A 23,238-nucleotide genomic window follows, 5' to 3' on the forward strand; every position below is an offset into this window, starting at 1 on the left:
TAATTAGTTTTAATTAAGTGAATATATATGTAGGTACATTATATAATTTATGTAATTAACTACATTAAAGTGATATTTTACGAATTTAATATCTATATAGTTGTATAACAATGATAACATCCGTTAAATCTTTAACCGGAAAATTGTCACAAAGATAAAAGAAGAAATCATTGGAACGTAATTGAAGACTGAAGTGACTTATAATGTTAATGTGTGCATAACGAGTTGTTCAGCATTCATTGTTGTTTTAGCAGGTAAGTATACTTTAAGTGAAAATGATAATTATTATTGTGTGTAGCGAAACAATGGCGTTATAGAATTCGTTTTTCGTATAAAAATAACGAGCTCAGTTATAAACATTGCATACACATATTGTAAAACAACGGTAAAATGTGTCTTGGCAGATAACTATATTCAAAAAATTTCTGTACTTACAATTTTCGTAACAAATGTCAGTATCGTTTTTTGAATTCGTGATGAGTTCAAAACTAAAATTATTCGTTTTAACAAGTTTAGCAATACCAATTCTCGTGTCGTCTTCGAATCTGTCATTTGATACTCCAAATTCAAATACTGTAAGTAAATATAAATATAAATATTACCTACCAATTCCGAATTCGTAATGATAATTATATTCCTACTTGCTACCTTAGCCTTTAGGTAAAAATATAAAATAGGTTTACTTTTCAATTTCATGTTGTGCTTTATTCAAGCGTCAAACGAAAATAAAGTTTTTACCGGATGATCCATTGGACTCAAGACAATCATTAGGAATTTCAAAAAACGTTAATAATCAATACCTACGTAGAATATGTAGTATAGTAGGTATAAAGAAATAAAAATCACCGTTATCATTATCATAATATGTTGAATGTTGATCTAACAAATTTGTATGCTTTACATACAAAGTGATCCATTTAATGTAAAAAACTCATTATTTTGGAAAATATCTACTTATATTTTTGAAAATATTAATATTAAAAACAATTTTTTTCAAAAAAAATATTTTAATAAGTATAGTTTTATTTCAATTATTGTTGTTATTATTATTTAATTTTTTTTTTTTTAATTAGTTTTTGACAAAATGCATTTTGAATTCCTTATTCTAAAGCAGAATATTTTTTTTTATAATACTTTGATGCATGAAAATTGAATTTTAGACGAGTAGTTAATGAGCAGTCGTATACGCACTTCTCAGTTGTATTTCTACCTCTAATTATCTGACTAATAGACCATAAGTTAATCGGTTTCAAATCAGACTCAAATGTACATGGCGACACCAAATATAACAATCCAATGAGTTAAAAATCCTTTATTAAATACTTAAAAAAAACACACTTTTAACGACATACACGCAAGCAGATCAAATCAATTCAACGTATATCGTAGTAATCGCGTACCACGACTCCCCCGTCTCTTATTTCTTTTGCGTTATATCTAGTTTACAATTTAGCTGCCTTAGCACATTTGCTTCACTGGCCTACATAACAAATATGGATTTTGACTTGTTTCCAATTATCACCTAATATCTATTACTACAGACCTATTTTTTTAGGGGTTGTTTTAAATTTTTAGAATATAATATATGTTTTTTTATTTTATAAAAAATAAGAGTCAATTAGGGGTAGTTTAAACCCTTAAAACCACGCTCTGAGCACACCCCTGTTTCATTGTAAATACCATACATTAATAGCTACGCATTAAATCTAAAATATAATTTTTTTCCAAACTTTTTGGTTTATAACGATTTATAAATCTCTACGTAAAAGAAATATTTTCAAAAACCTTAGTATTTTTCAAAATAATACGTGTCTCACGTTAAATGTGGATCACTTCGTATATCATAAAAATGAAATTTATTGCTCAAAAGTTTTTAAATAGATAACGGTAGTTTTTATATGTTATACTACATTACTATTGGTACCTACCTACTACCTATTGCGTATTCGCAATACACTATAATATTATATATAATATTAATTAATATATACGTCCAAAATTAGTTGCACTATAGTCTGACTGTTTTTTAATGACACCTAGCTAACATTACTCTAAACACAGAGACCTGTGTGAAACTTTTTTTTTTTGGCTCAGTATAGTAGTTTCAATACTAACATTTATTTTGACGAATTTTTTCAATGAATCATTTTAAACGAATGAGGTTAAGTATCCATTTATGTAGGTATAAGTATATTTTGATAATTAAAATTTAGTCTAGAGCATAATATTTTGGCAAAATTTGTTTTAATTTTGTATAGAGCATAGGTGCAACTTGGGTAAATTTTTTGTTTTTGGGAAGGGGAGGGTTAGAATTTTAACTCGTGTATATTTTGTTTATGAAATTTGGCAATATTGACAATAACTGAAATAAAAATATTTGGGGGCTAAGCCCCCCTAGCCCACACTTAATTGCGTCTATGTCTTAAAGATTAATGTTGTCCTAGTGCCGTCCACAACATTATTTTTATGACACTGTTTGTTATTAGGTATTTGGTATCCGGGTGGCGTAAATTGGCCATTGGGTGATGAAAATGTAGCACTTGCACACCACCACATTTCAAATATTGTGGTAGGAGTTTGTATTATTTCTGCACCAACAGAAAATCATAATAACTTGTATACCTACTGCTTCTATTTTCAAAAGTTCATATTTGTTTATTAAACAAGTGTCTACCTATAAAGTTATAACTTTCATACACGAGTCTTTTTTATACTAACAATTAATTACAACTGGGATATGGGAAAACAATTTTCCGCTGGGAATTTCCAAAGTTCACGTATTGGGAGGTTTCAAATTAAAATATTTCTCTGCACCACCAGAAATTGAGTCCAATTTATGCCACTGCAGCGGTATTCGGTGTTCGATGATTAAATTGTATTCTAAGAGATTAAGTATTAACTTCACGTTGGCCTATTTTTTAAATTTAAATCTTATTATTTTATTTCTGAATAAATTAAATAATATTCTGTATTCTATTTTAGACGATTAATGATAGGGCGGTTGAAATCTTTAAAGGTAACCGTTCCTCAAGAGCAGCAACAAAAAGACAGTCAAGTTTAAAAAGACAAAATCGACGTAAGTCATAACTCATAAGTATACACCTATACTATCTGTATAGATTATAATATTATTTTGCGGGGAAGTATTGGTAAATAATGTTTTGAGTGTATAGGTACATTATATTTTCCATAAATATACCTCTGATGTCCCAGAAAATTAGTTAAAAACATATGCTTTTGTTCCATACTACTTATTACTTCTCAAACAACATGTTATGAAAAAAAAAACCACCAATGAATATCTATTTTATCCACCGTAAAATATATTTTGATCTGGCGATCTAAACAATACTTCATCAGCTATATTTATGATTCCGTAGTATGGTACGATTTGTACGTAGTTCTCGAGCTTATGATGTGGCGGTGATGTGGCCGTGGCAGATCACGGCGGTGACCACTGCATAATTTTAAGCAAAACATTTTTAATTTAAACAGAATAAAACAACTTTAATATAATATAATAAAATAATATACTCATTGTCTTCGTTCACCGTTTGGTACCCATCGGATTATAATTAAAGAATGTATTTTTTAGAACGGATGAATTTGTTTTTTGATTTCTTTGTTAATATCGCTATAAGTACGCCCCTCTTCAATACAGCCCTGCTTATATAGAACAATCAAACCAGTTTCGCTTGGAACCAAGTGAAATAATTGTGATATTGTTGTTTCTTTGACCGTATTTTTATTATAGTGCTCTCGCTGTTCACAATCGTCAAATTTGACAACGAACCATGTTACTCGTCATCCGGCGACAGCGGTATTTGCATGACATCAACCGAATGCTATCAAAACCGAGGAGTGCCTATTGGGTCGTGCGCTAATTCATATGGCGTTTGCTGTCTGTGTAAGATCAAATGTTTTGAGGTGGATTCACAGTTACGTCGTGTCCATCGAATCGCAGTGTGATTGAATGTCATATTTTAGGTATACCCATCATATCGTGTAATATTGTAATAACCTAGTTGCGATCGAGTATACCGAGGATTGGCTTCGGCTAAACTTTTAAGCAAATGCGGTTACCTGCAGTCAGGGTCCTCACAAGGAGGGGGGGGGGAGGACCCATGGTACTTTCGAGAGTCACGGTGTTCACGTAAATAATTACTTCAAAATTACTTCAATATTAGAAAAATATCCGTGGCCCGGATTTAGTTCTGTACCAGGGCCAAAAATATGGTGTGGGGGACCTAACTGCAACCATGGTTACCACGCCCTAGCACTGTGGCACGACACACGACGTAGCCGTGAATCCGGCTTTAGACTAATATATAATATAATATACCAATATCAATAATATTATACTCAATCACCATTGAGGTACTGTCGAATAGAAAAGTGTTTGACACACATTTCCTATACACTACAAAATTGAAAATGCCAAGGATATTATGATATTTACTGCTTGAACTCGCCTGTTGCAGAAATTGAAGGATTAATATCTTTTAACTAATTTACTCTATTTAATTACCTATATTACACACAATGAGGCAGGCGGGAGAGCATGGGTGAATCATCTTTTTTGAGAAGCTGGGTGTGGGTCTTGGTTTTTTTTTATGTATAGCTATAATTTTAATGATAAGATTTTGATTAGTAAGATTGTTAATACTTTAATAGTATAGTTAATCAGGTACTGTAAGTCTATAAGTTAAAGCAAATGGACAAAGTTACTAATTTTTTCCTGAATAGTAAGGTATTATTGTACAACCCATTAATAAAAGATAAAGAGTATTCACACTCCATGCAATTATACATCGGTGCATGTATATATTATGTCTTGTGGTTACTAATTTTAGTCGAAATGAAAGTAATGTGTTACTAATAAAATTATGAGTTATGAATTACTATCGTTATGCTTAGAATCTAAAAAGTATAATCAGGTTGGTATTGTAACGTAATTCTATTATTATTAACCATCGTTCACTAAGATTATTCATTTAAAATAACTTTTAATAGTATTAGCACAGAATATATGAAATATATAATATATAAATATATATTTCATATATTATGTGGTATTAGTATCATATTTGTTTTTGTTTGGTTGTCATCGCAACTATAACGCGAATTTGGCCAGAAAAATACAATACAATATTACACTTTTTTGGTTTCAACCCGATAACCGCAATGGTAACGCTCTCGGTCACAAATTTATAGAATGACCCCAGTCACAAGATAATATAGACACGATAAAATTAGCAATGAAAATTCCCGGGGTATTTTAACAGTGTATCTACCTCCACCACACAATACATATACAGGGTGATTCTTATATCATGAACCTCTCATTATTTCAAAAAGTATCAATGTTTTTGAAAATATTTTTTTACAAAGTTTCATGTTGTTAAAAAAACAACGTTTTTGTTAAAAAATTATATTTTTAAATATTTTTATCCTTATAATTTTTTAAGTTTTTTACTTTTTTGAATGACAACCTAGAGTTTTAATTTCATATTCCAAAGCAGAATATTTTTCTAAGTATTTTGATACGTAAAAATCGAATTTTGGACGAGTAGTTTATGAGTTATAAGTATTTAAAGTTTACATAGGCGGCATCTAGGGAGGGCATGAGGGTGCAGTTGCACCCACGACAATTTTTCTGGGGTGGCAAAAATATCATTTTGCACCCACACACAGACAATCACAACAGTAAAAAATATTTTAATTATTTTATTGTTAACAATTTTACTGATATAATGTAATTTTGATAATAAAAAATAACCATGGATCATTTTAATAATTTAAATTTATGATTGATTACTCAATTAATTGTACGGACTAAAATCTTAGTCCGTGATTAAATGTTAAAATAATAATAATAATAATATGATAATAATTGAATAATGCAGGAAGCTAATTCGTCACTAAATAGCGATATGGTTCAAAATAGTCAAATAGATCATATTGTTTATGTCAAAATAAAAAGTTGTTTTTTAATAATATTTTTACAAATTCATGTACATATTTAAAATACAGAGACCCAATTAATAGTTATTAATAAAGACATTTTTTTCTAACTACATTTGTTGTAGCAATATATATTAGGGGGTACTGGGGGGGCAACTTCCTTATGGATTTGTGAATGTTATTACCATAAACGTTTGCACGCACACAAGTTTCTACCAAGTGCCGCCTATAAAAGTTTAGATTGGCGGAGTGGAGTGGTACGGGGTTACCCCGCAAAATGTTTGCCCACTACTCCGCTTGTCCAAACTTAAAATACTTATAACAGTTATAACTCATAAACTACTCGTCCAAAATTCGATTTTTACGTATCAAAATACTGAGAAAAATATTCTGCTTTGGAATATGAAATTAAAACTCTAGGTTGTCATTCAAAAAAGTAAAAAACTTAAAAAATTATAAGGATAAAAATATTTAAAAATATAATTTTTTAATAAAAACGATGTTTTTTTTAACAACATGAAACTTTGTAAAAAAATATTTTCAAAAACATTGATACTTTTTGAAATAATGAGTGGTTCATGATAAAAAAAATCACAAGTGTAACAGAAGGCCTGATCAAAAAGAAAAAAAAATTATGCCAATTCATCGTATGACAACTTTTTTAAATATTATATGATAAATAAATAATTTAAGAAATATACTCATGTCAGCAAATTCTCAAAAATTATATTTTTTTTAAAAGTTATTGCACTCCAAATTAATTTAACCAAAAAAATATTGAATTCTAAAAAGTCTAAAAAATAAACTACCTTACTTAGATAAATCTTTTTACCATCAAAATTGTTTTTATAATCAGATTCACAAATAGGCTATTATGAGTTTATCCAAAAAATTTTTTTATTAAATTAATTTTTTTTATTTTCAGCACTAAAAAATAAAACATAAAAAATGCATTATACATGTAGTGCTAGGTTCACTTAATGAACAAAAAATAAATAAATAAATAAATAAAAAATATTAATGTGAAAAAAAGTTTGTCCAAAAGTCAGTTCTATTTGTTACACACCTTGTACCTACCTATACCTACACCCAAAATTATCCGACATTTACGTTTGTCATTATATTTTTAGATTATTATAAAAAAAGGTTTGATTAAGTTACCTTACGATCCTTGTACTATACGTATGATATTATTATACACATCTAGCGTTGTCTACATGTGGCCAGACCATCCGGGAAAACGGCACATATTTTGTGAACGCAGGATATCCAGACGGCTTAAATAACACCGGGACGTGTCAAGTGACTATACACAAATTATCACCGTATATTTGTCAGTTCAGGTGTGTATAGAAAACGATAAAAATATAAAAAATTATGCGTTATACCATAATGCACATGATATAGTATAATATATAGGACCAATGAATTGATCATCGTGACAAATACATTTTTTAGATTAGATTTTGAACGTTTTTCCATTACGGGACCCGAGCCAGTCAACCACCAATGTGACAATGATCAGTTCATCGTTTCTGGGTCGAATCCCGTACCTGTTATCTGCGGACTGAACACCGGTAGCCACAGTACGTATATATAGCACAACGCATTTTTAATCATAGCAGAAACATTTTTGTTTATCCTGAATTTTTTTAATTAATTTTTTCTCGCGACTAAGTACAATATTGACCAGTACTTAAAAAATGACGCATTTTATGAAAACACTCACGAATAACCATTGGAGATTGATTAATGTTTTGATTAACTATATAGTGTACGTGGATGCTGGCACGGGAACAAGTCCAATTATACTGACAATGGTTACAAGTGGCATATTTTTAAAAAGAAACTGGAAGATAAAAGTTAGCCAGATACCTTGCGACTCTATCACAAAAGGTTAGTTACACACACAATGTTTACACCACGGTAGAAATTTTCTTTTAGAACTTAATAAAGAAATATGAAATTATATTAAACTTTAATTCTAAATGAAAAAATTGTATTAACAAAAAAATATAAAAATTAAGTATGTTTTTAAGTAGGCAGGTATATTATAATATATTACATAAAAACAATTTTTAATATTACACAAGTACACGCGATTACTAATAAATACCTATTTTAATTTTAGCCAACAACAATAGCAGATATGTTCAAAGTCTATTATAGGATAATTTAAATAATTAAGTATTTTTAAATTAAGTTCTTGTGAGGTTGTGAACCTCAAGAACTAAATTGACTAACTTTCATAAATTAATTTACCTAGCTACTATATTATTTATAATAATATTAGGATTTTAATTTACAAATAGGTATTTGATAATTTTTTATTTCGGGTTTCATTATTCACTCTATTATTGAGTATTATATGGCTTTTTTAACTATGCATTAAAATCACAGGTTTCCCCTGTATCGGCTTGTCGGTGTAGGTACTTACTACGAGTAGTTACCTATTGGCTATTACCTTGGTGTATATCTTATCTGTTATTCATATAGGTGCCGATTTGTTTAAGTATTTACAATAATGTTTTATGTCTTGTGTGTTCAACTGTAGCCGACACCGGTTGCTTGCAATATTACACCGGAGTATCGGGTACGCTGAAGTCGTTTAATTACGAATCCTCATCCGGCCTTCATTTGTCGAACCAGGATTATACGATATGCTTGAGGACGGAGCGAAATTTCTGTTCCGTACAGTATTCAGCTTGCGACGATCAAAGTGAGTGGACTGAATTTCGATTGTATAATAGCATACGATATTAATATGTCCACTGGTTGAGAAACAAACAACGAGAAATAACTAATCATTTAAAAACGTATTTTGTGAATAAAATATATATGTACCTAATGTTATAGTGAACAACAGAAGCCACGCGTTCACGTTGACGGGAAATACGTTGGGTCAAAATCCGGTACAAGCGAATGTGGGTAGTGTTGGATCAAGCCCGTGTAATTCTGATTACTTAATTATACCGTGTGTTTCGAGTAAGCAAGGGCCCGTGGCGTCCGGCATGAATACTTGCGTGGACAGACTATGCGGTGGCACTTTAAACACGGATTACACTACGATTCCAACGACCGTTATGAGTAAGAATATATTGTTTAAAATGTTAATACAGCATAATATTGATGATATTTTTATTCACAACAACTTATATTGACATATAATAATTTATCACATACGTAGGTAACTATTTATTATATGTATTGAGTTGCAGGTATACATATACTATAGGTTTTTCTTCTTAACAAATCGTTGACCTGTTATATAAATATATTAAACGTACCGGCTTACCTATACAGACTACAGAGTAATGATGTAAGCATGCTCACTCCCATTTTTTTTTGCTTTAATGAAGACCAGGATAGTCGAATTGTACTTCTTATTACCTACAAAGAAATGATCGAATTGCACTCGGGTAAAAATCAGGTAGTGGTTGAACTGCTGCTCTTGTTCAAAAAAAGAGGAAACTAGTTACAAGTCGAACGTGTATAATGAAAACCCGTTAAAAATATTACGAATATTATAATGTTTTGGAACGCTACACCATTTAATAGCATTATATAATATTAGTTTGTGAATGCCGTTTAGATAACTCGAATAATTATTGTCGACAAAAATTTACAAAAGAATCTAACCTAATTGGATCATAAATAGTTATCAATTAAAATATAATATTAATACTTATATTTTATAACAATATGTATAAAAAATAATTATAATAATGACAATAATTTATTTTTTATTTTTTATTTGATGATTTAAAAAAAATAATAACAAATGTATAATATAATATTATCTATATATTTATTTATATATATATATAAATGGAGCCAAAAATGTATAATAATTCATCAATTAAGAACGGCTGGGCCGCTTTGGCTATTGGTTCATTATTTTTTTGTTGGGTTCGTAATTGTCAGGAGAAGGATCTTATCTTATGGATGAAAAATTTGAGAAAGTTACCGGGTTAGAGGAATATGACGAGGTGGTGATGAAATTACAGTGGTACCATCTGTCTAGCAAAAAATTAGCTAAATTATAATAATAATATTTTTTGTAATCAATGGCAACCATTTAAATTTTTATTTTTTATTTTACCAATTGGAATTAAATGTTCATAGTTAAGACAAATTTGTTTTAAAACTGTTTTAAATTATATCACATTAGGGTTGTAATAATTTGATCTACACCGTTGCCTAATTCAAGTAATGAATAACTAAAAGTGCTCTATTTAATTAGGTAATTAATTTAATTAATCTAATTAATAGATTACAAGCGTTAGTATGTTTAATGGGGAATTCATATGAAAATAAAATAAATAAAAATGGATTTCTGTCTGTTTATCATTTATGCATTCCAATTGCAATTGGTGTACCAATTGTAACGAAATTTGATATAATTATAATAGCAGTATTTATCCAAGCGTGATTATTGGAAATAAGTATAAATTATGCATATATTATAAAGCATTTAAATAAATAATAAACAGAGATCATAGATATAGTGATATAGCTATATAGATAGATAGCTATATATATATATATATATCTGTTTGTTCTATATACATTCTTAAACAGCTGGACCGATTGCGACAAAATTTGGTACAGAACTGTATTAGACATATGGGGAGAAGATAGGCTAAGTTAGAAAGTGATATGCCTAATTATCATTCAATTGAATACTTAAATTGTCAAAATTATACTGATAAAACGAAGAAAATTACATAATGATATTCAAAAATCGAAATTGAATATCGCTGTAAGATTGTAATATATTTTAACCGCTATCTATGATTATGTATAAAAATACACTGCTATCACCATCACATAAAATGAGTTTGACACACATTATGAACCACATAAGAAGTAGGATTTTAACGGACTACGAAGTGCCCGGGGTTCAGCTTATATAATATAATTTAATGTAGAATATAATAATTATAATGTATAAAAATATAATTAACATAATGCGATGTAAAAAACAATCAATTTTAACCACGTCAATAATTAAAATCATTGTCAGTCCTAGGCCCGTAAGTGGAAAAGAAAATGAGTGTTTACAAATGTTTAACTCTTCCAAATGCATGATAATTTTAATGAAATACTTTTTTTTTGAGTTCAAGTGCAGTTTAACCACTATCTGCTTTTTACCCGAGTGCAGTTTGATCATTAGCTTTTTTAAGCCCAAGTGCAATTCGACCATACCCATGAAGACATTAGTTATTAAAATTTTGAGTTTTGGATTTTTAAATAAACTAATACTGTATTTCCAAATATTTGGTGTACTACTTTTTTATGGAAAGTTTTGTTGCGAAAAGAATATCTGTTTTTCAAACAAGGACCACCATTTTTTAGTGCAAATTATTTTATGGATAATTTTTATTGAAAATATTAATGTATCTATCTAATTCTAAATTCTAAAGATCACCTTGGTAGCTAATAAAATGTGTATACTAATACGAATAATAGTTCTTAAAAATAGTTTTACATAATATAAAATAAATTTATTATTGAATCTAGTATTTATTTTACTTTGAACATTTTTATAAATTATAGCTGATAGATTAATATTTATTAATATTTATTTTTATTAGCTACTAGTAAGAATACTTTGATAACTTTAAAATTATGCAACAAGAAGATATTACAACTAGTTCATATATAGCATATTAATATATTATAGTTTATTAATGTTAATTACTACAATTTTAAAGTCACGATGATAGTTCCCACATCTTCCGAACCCAATATCATGAACCTGATTCATAGTATACAAAGTTAAATATCACAAAAAAATAAAAATACACGTTAGAATTTTGATTTTGACACATTAACATTTTCATAACATTACTATTATTATTTATGAATTCTAAGCAGCTATTTTAGATATTAAACAGATACAGCATAGATTTATGAGTGTGTACAGACAACACGACAACATACATTGTAGTTTGGCAGAATAAGCTAGTTTACATTCCTAAATAGTTAATGTACAGAGAGACAAGACGTAAAAATTACATCTAATCAATAACAGATATTATATAAGATATATGCACATATTATAATAGATTTATTATCCACTAAATAATTTACAGTAGAAAAGGGAGAATGGTCTCATTTTAAAAACAGAAGTTTGTATCTTCTTAGTGTGTCCCTTAAGTATAGGTCGTTCAAAAAATTATCAAGAAATTATAAATATTGTCTTTAAGAATATTTAAAAATTTAAAAAATCTGTTTTCATTTTTATTACTATCTATTACCTCAGTTATTTTTATTGTTCTTTTTTGAAACAGATTGAACAAAAAAAGAATCTGTGACTAAAAATTATTAATTTAATAACCATTCTGAATATTTGATAACGTTTTGTCCACAGGTAGTGTCCGACCTTTTCGATTATCTTTTCACACAAATGCTGTGGAAATGCCGAATGACATGGGTAATCGCGGTTTTTGTTTAAACTATATTCAACAACCATGCAACGCTAATTATGCTTAAAGATTTAAGTTTTATTTAATTTCAGATTTAATTTACCACATTATTTTAACTATAAATAAATAAAAAAAAATAAAAAATAAATGTTATATTTTTTTGAATAATTTGTCAAATAGTATTCTTATTAAGTTTCCTGGAATCGCATAAATCATTATCAGAAAAAACAATATCACAAAAACAAGTAATAAGACAAATAAAAACTTTTTTTTGTTTGCTGAGAATAAACTTCGGAATACAAATTTAAATGGATCCATAATTGTTTTTAAGTAATGAGTTGAAGGTCTCCTGTCGATGTTAAATAATAGATTATTATTCCGCATTCATTTATTGATTATTATGAAGCAAAAAAATAATTACCTCGGAACGGTCAAAGGTTGGGGCCCATCTCTACCAAATCCAGCTGGTGATTTATCCGCTTCTTGCTTAGTCATTATTTGAATTTCGGCATTTAATTTTCCCTTATCGTGCATAATTAACAGATTTTTTTCTATAATTCTCTAATTAGAAAAAGCTTATGAATAATTAGAAGATTGCTTACTACAATAGTATTTTTATTATTTTCCGTGGAAATGAATGGCCACCAACCACTTGTTTTTTTTACTTTGAATAAGTTTATTCGGGGCATTTTGGATAGGTTACTCATCCACGACGAATTCGCTCCACAAGGCATATTGCGTAAGTCCAAAGTTAAAGAACCTAAATTGTATTGGACATGAGACTTGAGTCCATGCAAACAACTTACAACTTTTATCACGGAATGTCGAATTTACCTATGTACAAATCTGGTGATAACTGGTCGTTATCCCAAATTTCAAGATTTAACTTAGGAGAAAACTGTTGTTCTTCGTAGTCCAAACCGAAAAAAACTTTTTTTTTGTAGACAATAATATTTTCTGTTTTATTATAAGGGAACAAGAATTTTAATCGCCAGTTGAACAACCCTTCGCCGTTTAGTGATCGATAATGAACGTCTGTAGACCTTTTGTCTACACCTGGTAACCACCTAAGACAAATAAGTATAATACTTTATAAAAGTTTAACCGGATAAATTTAGCTGTGTGAACCCTTTGATATAAATATCACTGTGTTTTTCTTTTGTAAGAAAGTTGTTATCCACGAGTTTTACATCAGTGACAGACCAAATAATTACACGAAGTTCGTAGAGTTCAACAATTGGTGGCTTAATGTCTACCATTTCAGGAATATTGCTATCTTTAGAAAACATGTCAACCCACATTTCTAATGTGCCCTTAAATAAATTTAATTTTTTTTTTTTTGAAAACTGTTGTAGGTATTATTATTTATCATACTTGATGTAAGTTAGGCATATCTGGATTGTATAATGTCCTAGTTTCTACATATTCGGGCACTAAATGATAACCAACAACTGGCATCTCTTGCCAATGGTTTAATACATACAATGCCAACGATTGTCTATCGGATTCAGTGTTTTCATCGTGAACTTGAAATATTTTGAGACCAATTGTAACACTGTTCGACGTGTATATTGGATGTTTCAATGAGTATAACGAACACAGTTTATGTAAAATTTTTGAAGGTTTTTCACTATCTCTCCAACGATTGTATCCATCCCTTAACATAATCGATAAAGTTTTTAAAATATTTATATTAAAAAATCATAAATATAAATACAACACATTTAAAATTTTACCGTTTATAATAGATATATAATTAAAAAAAGAACAGATCGAAATTGTAGGGATCATCACTAGCATTGGAATCGGGCACTCGCCTACAGCTATCTCAACCATATAGTGCTTATTGTAATAACAATAAGTGACCTAGTAAAATAATAATTATTCTGCACCATCCAATAATCAAAATTATATATTGGTACTATGACAGATTGACATCGATTATGCTGTTGTTATTGTACAGATTATTTAGCTATATGTTATACATTTAAACGCTTAAAACAGGTTCCTTTCAATAAACTTCGAGACTTTAGTTCGGTATACTAAAGTGAATTTGTTTTGGACTTCATTTTTTATTAATCGCATGGTATATTAATATTAGTCTTAGGAAACATTTCGGAAATCGGAATTAAATGATTACTTGTTATATTGCTTTGGTAGTCCACAGTAAGCTCTATGTTTGCTATAATATCTTGATTCAATATCAATTGTCGTTTCACCGATCAATTCGTTTTTCCCAACTCTATCGTAATCCATAATTCTAACTTTCATCATCGAACATTCTGGGAATGAAATTACTTTTTCGAAACACCTTTTCGAAATTTAAAACACATTTTACATATATTGTTATGGAAATAAATTATTTGCAATGTGTTTTTACAAATAAAAATAAATAAAATATAATTGGGGGCCCTCATACACGAGTTTCAGTGGAGCACTGGAGCCCGCAGTATCCTTGTTTTTATGAAATAAAATGGACCTACTATCTATAATATATTTTCATTCTTGAATCTGAATAGCCCAACCAGTAACCACATGTGAATCATTATCATACTAATCTGTGCAATATTCAAATTATTCTCTCGTATTATACATTATTTAATATCTATATATACTATCGATGAGAAATTATTATTCTTTATATTATTTTATTATATTTCATCTATGATTGATAAATTAACACGTGTATTCTAAAGGATCACTCTAATGTAGATTAATATATATTAATATACTACTTCATTGCGTATACATTCAACAAATTCTTAATGGTTTTTTTACATAACAAATAAGTATACGGTATACAGGTCTATGTATGCGTGGCCGCGTGGGCCACAAAGTGATCTTAACTTTGTGTAGTTTTTTTTATTCATGTAAGTTATTGGAGAACAATATTTTTGAAAACAATTTTATATTTTTTTAATTTCAATCGCTTGAGTTTTTAATGTTTTGAATGACTATACATTTTTAATTTCATAAATATTTTTTGGCGAATTTAAAAATAATATTATACAGGGTTGGCCAACATGAATACCTCCACGAGCCACATGGATAAGTACAATGGTATCAAGTGCTGAAATATCCATACATAAACTATAATTTTATCGTTTAATAAGTAAATGTTTTTTTTTTTAATTATACGCGAGCCGTATACGACTTTGACGTGAGCCATAAGTTGTCCACCCCTGTAATATTATAAAAATCGAATTAATTATTTATATACAGTTATTTGACTATCATCATTTTGCTATCACCAAAATTGACCAAAAAGTGAACAAAGAAATCCTAAACGAGATAATATACCTACCGCATTTATATATTATATTCAAACTGCATAGTACAACTATTGAACTATGATATATTCTGAACACGTTATTTTATTTTCTGTCTAACTTATATTTACCTGCCAAACACAGGATTTAACGTTTTAGGAACGTAATTTTTGCTATCCGATATGCGAATGGATTTCCCTAAGACGATTTCCACATATGGATCTGATAGTCCACTAATATCGCCAGGATGTAAGTTGTATGCTCTCAATATATAAATACGTACAACGACTTTGCACGTCGCATTCGATTTCAGTTCGGGCCATATTTGAGACGTAGTTTTAGGAAATAATTGTTCTTGAGGTGTGCCTTGTTCGTCACTACCAACTGGTATTGGGTACAAATGCACGTTTCCCTATGTGAATACGCACATATAGAAAATTTAAACAAAAATGAAAGTGTACATAAATGCTACGGCAGTAAGCAAAATATATGTGTGAGGAAAAATGAGAAACAAATTACTAATACGGGCGTAAAATAATTCGTCATGAATGGGATCAATTAATTGTGTAGCGTTATAGTAACAGTATAACTATATAATTGTATTTTACTTTTAAGACAAATATAGGTGCTATAGCTGTCACTGGTTTTTAAGATGGAACATTTATAAGCCATAACTCGTAATATGTCTATAATAAATAATTACTTTTAATACAGCAATAACTGTTGCCTTTTTATCCTTTTTATCAAATCCGTAGATTTTGAATTTTTTCAAATTATCTTCAAATCCGTTAAATTCCGGAACGCTTTCTAGTTCATGGTCGTATAACTAATTGAAATAAAAAAATCTTATTTAATTCATAATTATTAGTCATTGATTTTAATCTATATACATGTATTGTTGTAGATTTAGTTTTTGAAAAATATTCAGGATTATTGGTTTTATTTAATTTTCTCGGGAGGAATTTGTTTGGAAAATTTAACATCAGACTTACACGTTTATTCTCTTGAAATGTTTTCTGTAATCAATCGATAAATATATATTTTTGAAAAATATGTTATTTATATGTGATAAGCTCAAAAACAATAATCAACTTATATAATATAGGCCAAACGTGTTTTTTTCATTTTCTCGTACTGATAACATAGGTATAGGAAAACGATAAAACACGATGGCTAATCCTTTATTATATAGATTATTAGAATTAAAACCTTTTGATGTTTAAACATGTAGTATTTTGTCCACCAGCTGAACTCTTTTTCGTCTTCTTCGAGTTCATCGTTAATCAATGGATAATATTTATTTCCAAAATAGCTAATTAAATTATTAAAATTTTTTGAAATCCAAAAAGTTATTTCATTTACACATGGCAGTATATAACATATCGTGTTGTATAAAATCGTAAAAAAAATTGTTATGTGTTCAATTATCCACAAAATAATGTTTTTTAAGCAAGTTGGAAAATTGCTATCAAATTTTTGTTTTAAGAAATTGCAATTAAATTTTGAATTAACCTGTAAAACATTTTACTTTCAAGTAATATTTTTTAATTATCGAAAGCATTTATTACTTTAATTTTTTTTTTGATTTTGGTTTTTTTTTTGATTTTTTTCTTAATTTTTGTTTTTTTTTCCTCTTCGTCGTCGTCTTCTTCTATTTCTAAAACTATTTTAATTTGATTAAAAAATAATAATCACAAAAATTATGAAGTTATTTTACTTGAATAATCTGGTCGTTCTTTTTGTTGAGTTTTTGATATAGCAGGTACCATAAGTTCATCTAAAGTCTGAGAAACACATATTCCGAGTGGAACGTGAGCATTTTTTATGATAGACTTAGTAAAAAGTTGAAAATTTATGGGAGGTAAGAGATTTAAATCTTCAGGTAATTCCTTTAAAATAAGATATTTTGTTAGATATTCAAATTGTTAAAATAATATTTATTCATTTTACACTCACTAAATTGGTTAAAAATTGTTTATCAACCGTGTTTGGGAAATTTGAAAAAGAGTTAACATCTTTTATTATATCAGAATCAATACTTGAATTCGAGCATATCAACCGGACAAATGGCTCGTGCAAATGTATATTTAATTGACGCAAACCCCAAAACAGTACAACTAATCTGTAATAAAATATGTTGCCAAGTACATTTTATTTTTATCTATTTTTTGTATAACAAAAAAAACTAACTGATAAACACGAAGCTTAGGTTGCACATGCTTCAATAAGGAAACGGTCAAATCGTTAAAGGTTTCTGTTAATTCATTAGACACGATTTGTGTGATTTCGACAGCCATATACATTTTACCAATTTTTTCTGAACTATCCACGATGTCATACCAATCTAACGTCTTACGTGAAGCATTGTAAATCTCTTTCACATTGATAACAGTAAAAGCAATGACATCCTATAAAAGACAATATTATTGCCTGAGTCGAACTGATTTTGTGTGAAGTTAGCCCCTTATTACTAACTAGTTTTAATTTTTGAACAATAACTAATTATAAATTTTAAAAATTTGGTTACGATTAATTACAAATTAATAAAATAAGGTTATAAATATTTTGAATGTTTTGTGATGAAATGTGGGGGGGGGGCTAACTTCACACAGGTGATTTAATCGATTAATTTTTATCATGACTTATATATGCTTATATTTACTTCTATTAGTTCATTATTTTTTGTTCCCATGTGGCATAATTGAATTATTACACACATCGGTGTACTTTTGTTTGTATCTCCATACCTCGTGAACACAATTGGTTTAAAAAACATCGATGCATTCCATGACGTCGATACGTTTAAGTCAATCGCCTAACACATCATATTGAAATAATTTTAGTTAATTATAAGAGTAGCGTTATTTTTACAATAATTAAACATTTTCAATCAGTGTCGTAACCATAAAATTGTTTTTGCTTAGTAAGTTTTTGTAGGACTAGAATACTTATCACAATATTACTTCTTATACTTTATCATATACGATTGTTCATGAAAAAATTTCGGGGAAAGTTCTTGCCTCCCCCCTCACTGACTACGACACTGTATTCAATAGTTAATAACTATACTAATTATTACATAATAGTAACTAGTAAGACCCAACAGAATATTCATACTTTGGTTGTCATTGAATGTCCGTTAAAAATTACTCGTGCCATTAAATTTAATTGACTGTATCTTTTATAACATTTTTCGGTTAAAGCAATTTGACTTAAATGTGCTCTGATTTGTAAGAACTAAATTAGTTTTGGTGAAAATATGAATACATAATTTACATGTATATTATATTACCTATTCATTAATAAATAATTAAAAATTACTGTTTTATCATATAATTTGAAATGATACTGCGAGCAAAGCTGATCATTACAATTATTATATAGAAGTCCGGGAATTTCTTTTATTCCCACATTAAAATCCTCGTATGGTCCTATCCAAAATACAGTCTCCACAATTCCATCGAATACATTTTCTTTTTTTTCAGTTGACTGTCAGTTTGAAATAATTGTGCGTTAAAAAAATGAAAAAATGAAGATTTCATTTATAATATTTATTTTTTCTTATGGTCGAAATTGATTTAATTCAACAATACATTTTTGATAATAAATGTTTTATATTAACTAAATTCACTCAAATAAATTACTAACCAAAAACCAAGGCCGAATTCGTTTACAAAATTTTCCTTTACTTTCTGAAATTTTAGAATACAAAAAGTGTCTTGTTTGAATTTGACATCTCGATATAATTTGTTTTCCGTTACGTAAATTTAAGAAAATATTGGGTGGGCCATTATACGACTGAAAATAAAATCAAGTTATAAATACTTATAATAATAATAATAAAATAAAAATAAAATAAAAGAATAATTGCTACTTGATTATCACTCTATAGTTGTAGCTTATATGATCAAATAAAAATCTGTATGCGGGATACATATACATATTACAAAATATATAAAAAGATAACCAGTGTTTTAAATTTAATAATTTTTATAAATTTGGAAACATTTATTTATTTTTTCTTATTTACTTAACAAATTGTCCATCGATAAATTATAAATACACATAACACAGAAATTTATCATATAAAAAAATAAGTTATAAATATATAATATGTATAAGATAAAACAATAAACTTAAAATATTTACTTTGTTCTTATGGCAAATAATTAATTGATCAAACGTATCTTTAATTTTGTTCACTAAAATTAATACATCTGCTTCAGTATAATATGTAAGCAGGTTCATAACTGTTTTAATTTCTTTTGAACAATATTGTTTAAATAACTCCTGTAAGCATAGTACAATCATCTAATGAATAGTCTTATAATCATAATTCAGAGAAATACTTAATGATTTAGTCACATTTTAGTTATCGAAAGGTTTTTGATTTTAAATTGAAATCTATAAAATATATTGAGTGTTCACCACAGTGGCGTAACTTATAGCTGCATGCAGGGATCGAGGGCGTTGCAGCACTCTCAGAAAATCAAAATGTCTTCATTGTTCTGTGAAAGTTTCACGTAAAATATAGCCAAGTATTAAAATTGCCATTTGAATTAAAGGTGCTTCAAAAGGGTGGAGGTAAACATTACCGGTTTTTAAACTTTCATTTTTTTTAACTATATTAATTATAGGAAACTCTTCCCGATCAAAATTATGTCTACTTGAAGGAATTATAATAGTTTGTTATTATTTACTATAATTTAAAAACTTTAATTTTTTTAAATTTGTATGTAGGTACTCATATTTTCTATATATGTATATAAAATGACTGTCCTGGGTGATTCATCATCGCCTAGCTGGAACCGCTGAAGCTATGAGTATGAAATTTGGACAGTAGTTTTGTTTTATGATGCGGACACCCACTATAATAGGAAAGGATATTTCAGAATTCAACCTCTGTCACGGGAAGTTTTGATCATGACTAGTCTGGTTTAAATGATGAATTCACCAAAAATTTTGAATCATATAGAGTGGGTATTTTTAAAAGGCAACGAAATGTACGGGTATCAGCTAGTATTCTATTCGACAATACAAAACAAATGTAATGCACAAACGAAGTTATTACAGACTGGGGAGTGTTTACTTCAGCTACACATCAAATAGTACTGAAGTAGACCCGTGAAGTTTAGCATTGAATGAGTTCACTGCATGGTGATTAATATCAGGAAAGTCTAAAATCACCATCTGAACAGTGCTCGACTTGACAAAATTAAAGTAGGGAGACTCTGTTAACTTTTAAAAAAAGAGCGTCCCCACCACTTGTCAAACGTTACAAAGCCGTGGGGGCTATGCCCCCACACCCCCTTATACACCTCTTTGAATCATATAGGAAATATTTATGAATAATTAAATTAAAAAAAAAAAAAATATGTAAATATTATATTGTATATTATATTTTTAACTTATAAAATCAAATATAACAAACTCAAGAACAATTGAAACAAAACAAAAAAAAAACTATTTATTTATATATGTTATCACTTAACACGTAAATTTTGATAAAAATTAAAAATTCAGAATGATGGCAATGATGGCATGATTTAGCGTCCCATGCGTTACCCTTAAAAATAAAAGTAGGGGTACGCTGCAATTTCTGAATAATTAGTTAGGGTACTCCGTTCCCCTGCGTCCCCCCCAAGTCGAGCACTGCATCTGAAATATTATATACCCACGGAATCAGCATACATCTGGTACAATATTAGACTTGTGGGGGAATGAGCTACGTAACTTTACTTATGCCTCTACTTCAAAATAAATTTTTAGCCTCTACGGCTTTACCCCTCCGCCTCAATCAAAAATCCTTTGAATTTGGATTATTTTTTTGACTAGCTATTTGAATTCAAAACGTTTAAACATCAATTCCTCGGGCACGAATACGCGTTCTATACAATTCATGTGTTTTTACATCACAACTGCGGCATTAAATTCATAATTGACGAAATAAAAAAAAAATTTAATATTATCATTTTATCATAAATATATTTTTTTCGATTAAGTAATATGTTAAAAGTTGATCAGTCGTCGTTAGATTTCTTTTTAGAAATATATATTACTATAATGAATGTAGCTGCAGTTCATAAGTAAAAATGTATTAAGATCCTGTTTGAGCTCAGCAAACGTAATTAAATAAATGTATAGGTACGATAAATAATTCTTAAATTTAATTTTTGTATAGCCTTTGCTGGTTAAAGTTTAAAAAAAAAAAATAAATTTAATTATAAGTGAGGTTAAGCCAAATTGTATTACAATTCTTTGGACTAAAACTGTATTCTACCCTTAATATATTCAAGTTATGGTGAAAATCAATATTCATTTAAAACATTATTCAACTAGAATTATTATATTAATTATAACCAAAATACCATATTATTGACACAAGACGTATGAATATGTTTATGTAATTTTATATGTTTATCGTAAGATTGTTTAAATCTTTCAAGATATACAATTAGTTTCTTTATCATTCCACGAATAATTTCCATTTTACTTTTAATAGACTGTTGATAATTTAGTTGATGACAAACCTTAAAAATGCAAGTTTCCTGTTTAGAAGAAACAATTTTTGTTATATATTGTATTGTAAATTGAATTCTAATGAAATCATAAAAACAATTTTACCATATTACTAATAGTCTTAGATAATAAATTCATAGAAAACATTTCGTAATATTCAATACTTGGTAAATTTGTTACCAAAAATAGACATGGTTTTCTATCTTCTTCAATCAATAATTTATAAAAATCATTTTCTAAGCTTACTACATCATATTCTGGTGTCTGCGTGGTAAAAAGCTCTAAAACATTTATAATTCCTGAAATTTTATTATTTACAACACACGAAGACCATGAATAGTTAGATATGCATATAACTTGAATAGTTGAATATATTAATAATTTGAACTGTTTCAGAAAACTATATTCTTAGTTGGTAGTTGGTACTATTGTATATTTATACATACACACAGACATATATTATTTATTCGAAACGAAACAATAATTACTTTCAAACAAGACATAATCATATTAAATAATTTGTGTAAATGTGTGCATATAATATATGCGACTTTATGAATAATATAATATATCTCTTCTATTTATTTTTCGGATAACTCTCCTTGTCACTTATAAAAAAATTGGCCTCGCGACTTCATAAAAAAAGTATTATTATAGTACTATAATAGTATTATAGTACTTATATACAATATACTAATATGTATAATCTAATCCAATCAAACAAAAGTCATGTCACTGTTCGCCTTAAATCACGTTATCCAGTTTTTATAAGCTCACACCAAACTTACTTACTGTTTTTAACTTAAAAGATTGTAAATGTTCTTAGTTATTTATTTTCATTAATAATAAAAATAATAAGTAGGTACCCACCTAGTTTTTTTTCACTTTCCGTAACTAAATTATATTCCCCATAATCCATTGATATTGTCATCTTTTTTGATTTTATGAGATTTTTATGTACTTGATTAACACTCATAATAACACCAAATATTACAATTTGAATGTACATTAAGTCCTAAACATATTTTTAAAAAAAATCGAGCTTAAATAACAAT

At 28.3% G+C, this 23,238-nt stretch overlaps 2 protein-coding genes across 2 annotated transcripts; one reads left to right on the forward strand and one right to left on the reverse strand.

Annotated features, from left to right (window-relative positions):
* The first annotated feature begins 44 nt into the window (after positions 1 to 44).
* Positions 45 to 12,543, forward strand: LOC107161895 (uncharacterized). Its single transcript, XM_015508491.2, has 9 exons — positions 45 to 575; positions 2,983 to 3,076; positions 3,755 to 3,907; positions 7,172 to 7,307; positions 7,423 to 7,550; positions 7,738 to 7,860; positions 8,519 to 8,683; positions 8,821 to 9,051; positions 12,341 to 12,543. Exons 1-9 carry the CDS (start codon positions 450 to 452, stop codon positions 12,460 to 12,462), a joined length of 1,278 nt encoding a protein of 425 aa, XP_015363977.1. The 5' UTR covers positions 45 to 449; the 3' UTR covers positions 12,463 to 12,543.
* Positions 12,528 to 22,134, reverse strand: LOC149058875 (fer-1-like protein 6). Its single transcript, XM_089218977.1, has 21 exons — positions 22,033 to 22,134; positions 19,814 to 19,954; positions 19,313 to 19,462; positions 18,986 to 19,153; positions 18,782 to 18,901; positions 18,327 to 18,479; positions 17,855 to 18,072; positions 17,621 to 17,786; positions 17,382 to 17,553; positions 17,233 to 17,327; positions 16,874 to 17,176; positions 16,555 to 16,680; positions 16,368 to 16,490; positions 15,796 to 16,076; positions 14,536 to 14,706; positions 13,770 to 14,052; positions 13,524 to 13,708; positions 13,230 to 13,462; positions 12,998 to 13,155; positions 12,817 to 12,917; positions 12,528 to 12,744 (listed from the first exon to the last, which is right to left on the reverse strand). The coding sequence occupies exons 1-21, from the start codon at positions 22,132 to 22,134 to the stop codon at positions 12,546 to 12,548; spliced, it is 3,648 nt and encodes a 1,215-aa protein (XP_089075103.1). The 3' UTR covers positions 12,528 to 12,545.
* Between the last annotated feature and the right edge of the window lie 1,104 nt (positions 22,135 to 23,238).

Source organism: Diuraphis noxia, unplaced genomic scaffold (genome assembly GCF_037042655.1).
Source record: "Diuraphis noxia isolate RWA-SAM2 unplaced genomic scaffold, SU_Dnox_SAM2 contig0002, whole genome shotgun sequence".
NCBI lineage: Eukaryota > Metazoa > Arthropoda > Insecta > Hemiptera > Aphididae > Diuraphis > Diuraphis noxia.

Excerpts from the sequence above, each read along its gene's own strand:
- LOC107161895 (XM_015508491.2), top strand. The coding sequence starts at position 450 with ATGTCAGTATCGTTTTTTGAATTCGTGATGAGTTCAAAACTAAAATTA. Across the intron at positions 576-2,982 it reads ATACTCCAAATTCAAATACT|ACGATTAATGATAGGGCGGT; the intron begins GTAAGTAAATAT and ends ATTCTATTTTAG. Across the intron at positions 8,684-8,820 it reads TTCAGCTTGCGACGATCAAA|TGAACAACAGAAGCCACGCG; the intron begins GTGAGTGGACTG and ends CTAATGTTATAG.
- LOC149058875 (XM_089218977.1), bottom strand. The coding sequence starts at position 22,134 with ATGATAAAGAAACTAATTGTATATCTTGAAAGATTTAAACAATCTTAC. Across the intron at positions 18,480-18,781 it reads GACATTCAATGACAACCAAA|GCGATTGACTTAAACGTATC; the intron begins GTATGAATATTC and ends ATGATGTGTTAG. Across the intron at positions 13,156-13,229 it reads ATCACCAGATTTGTACATAG|GTTCTTTAACTTTGGACTTA; the intron begins GTAAATTCGACA and ends AATACAATTTAG.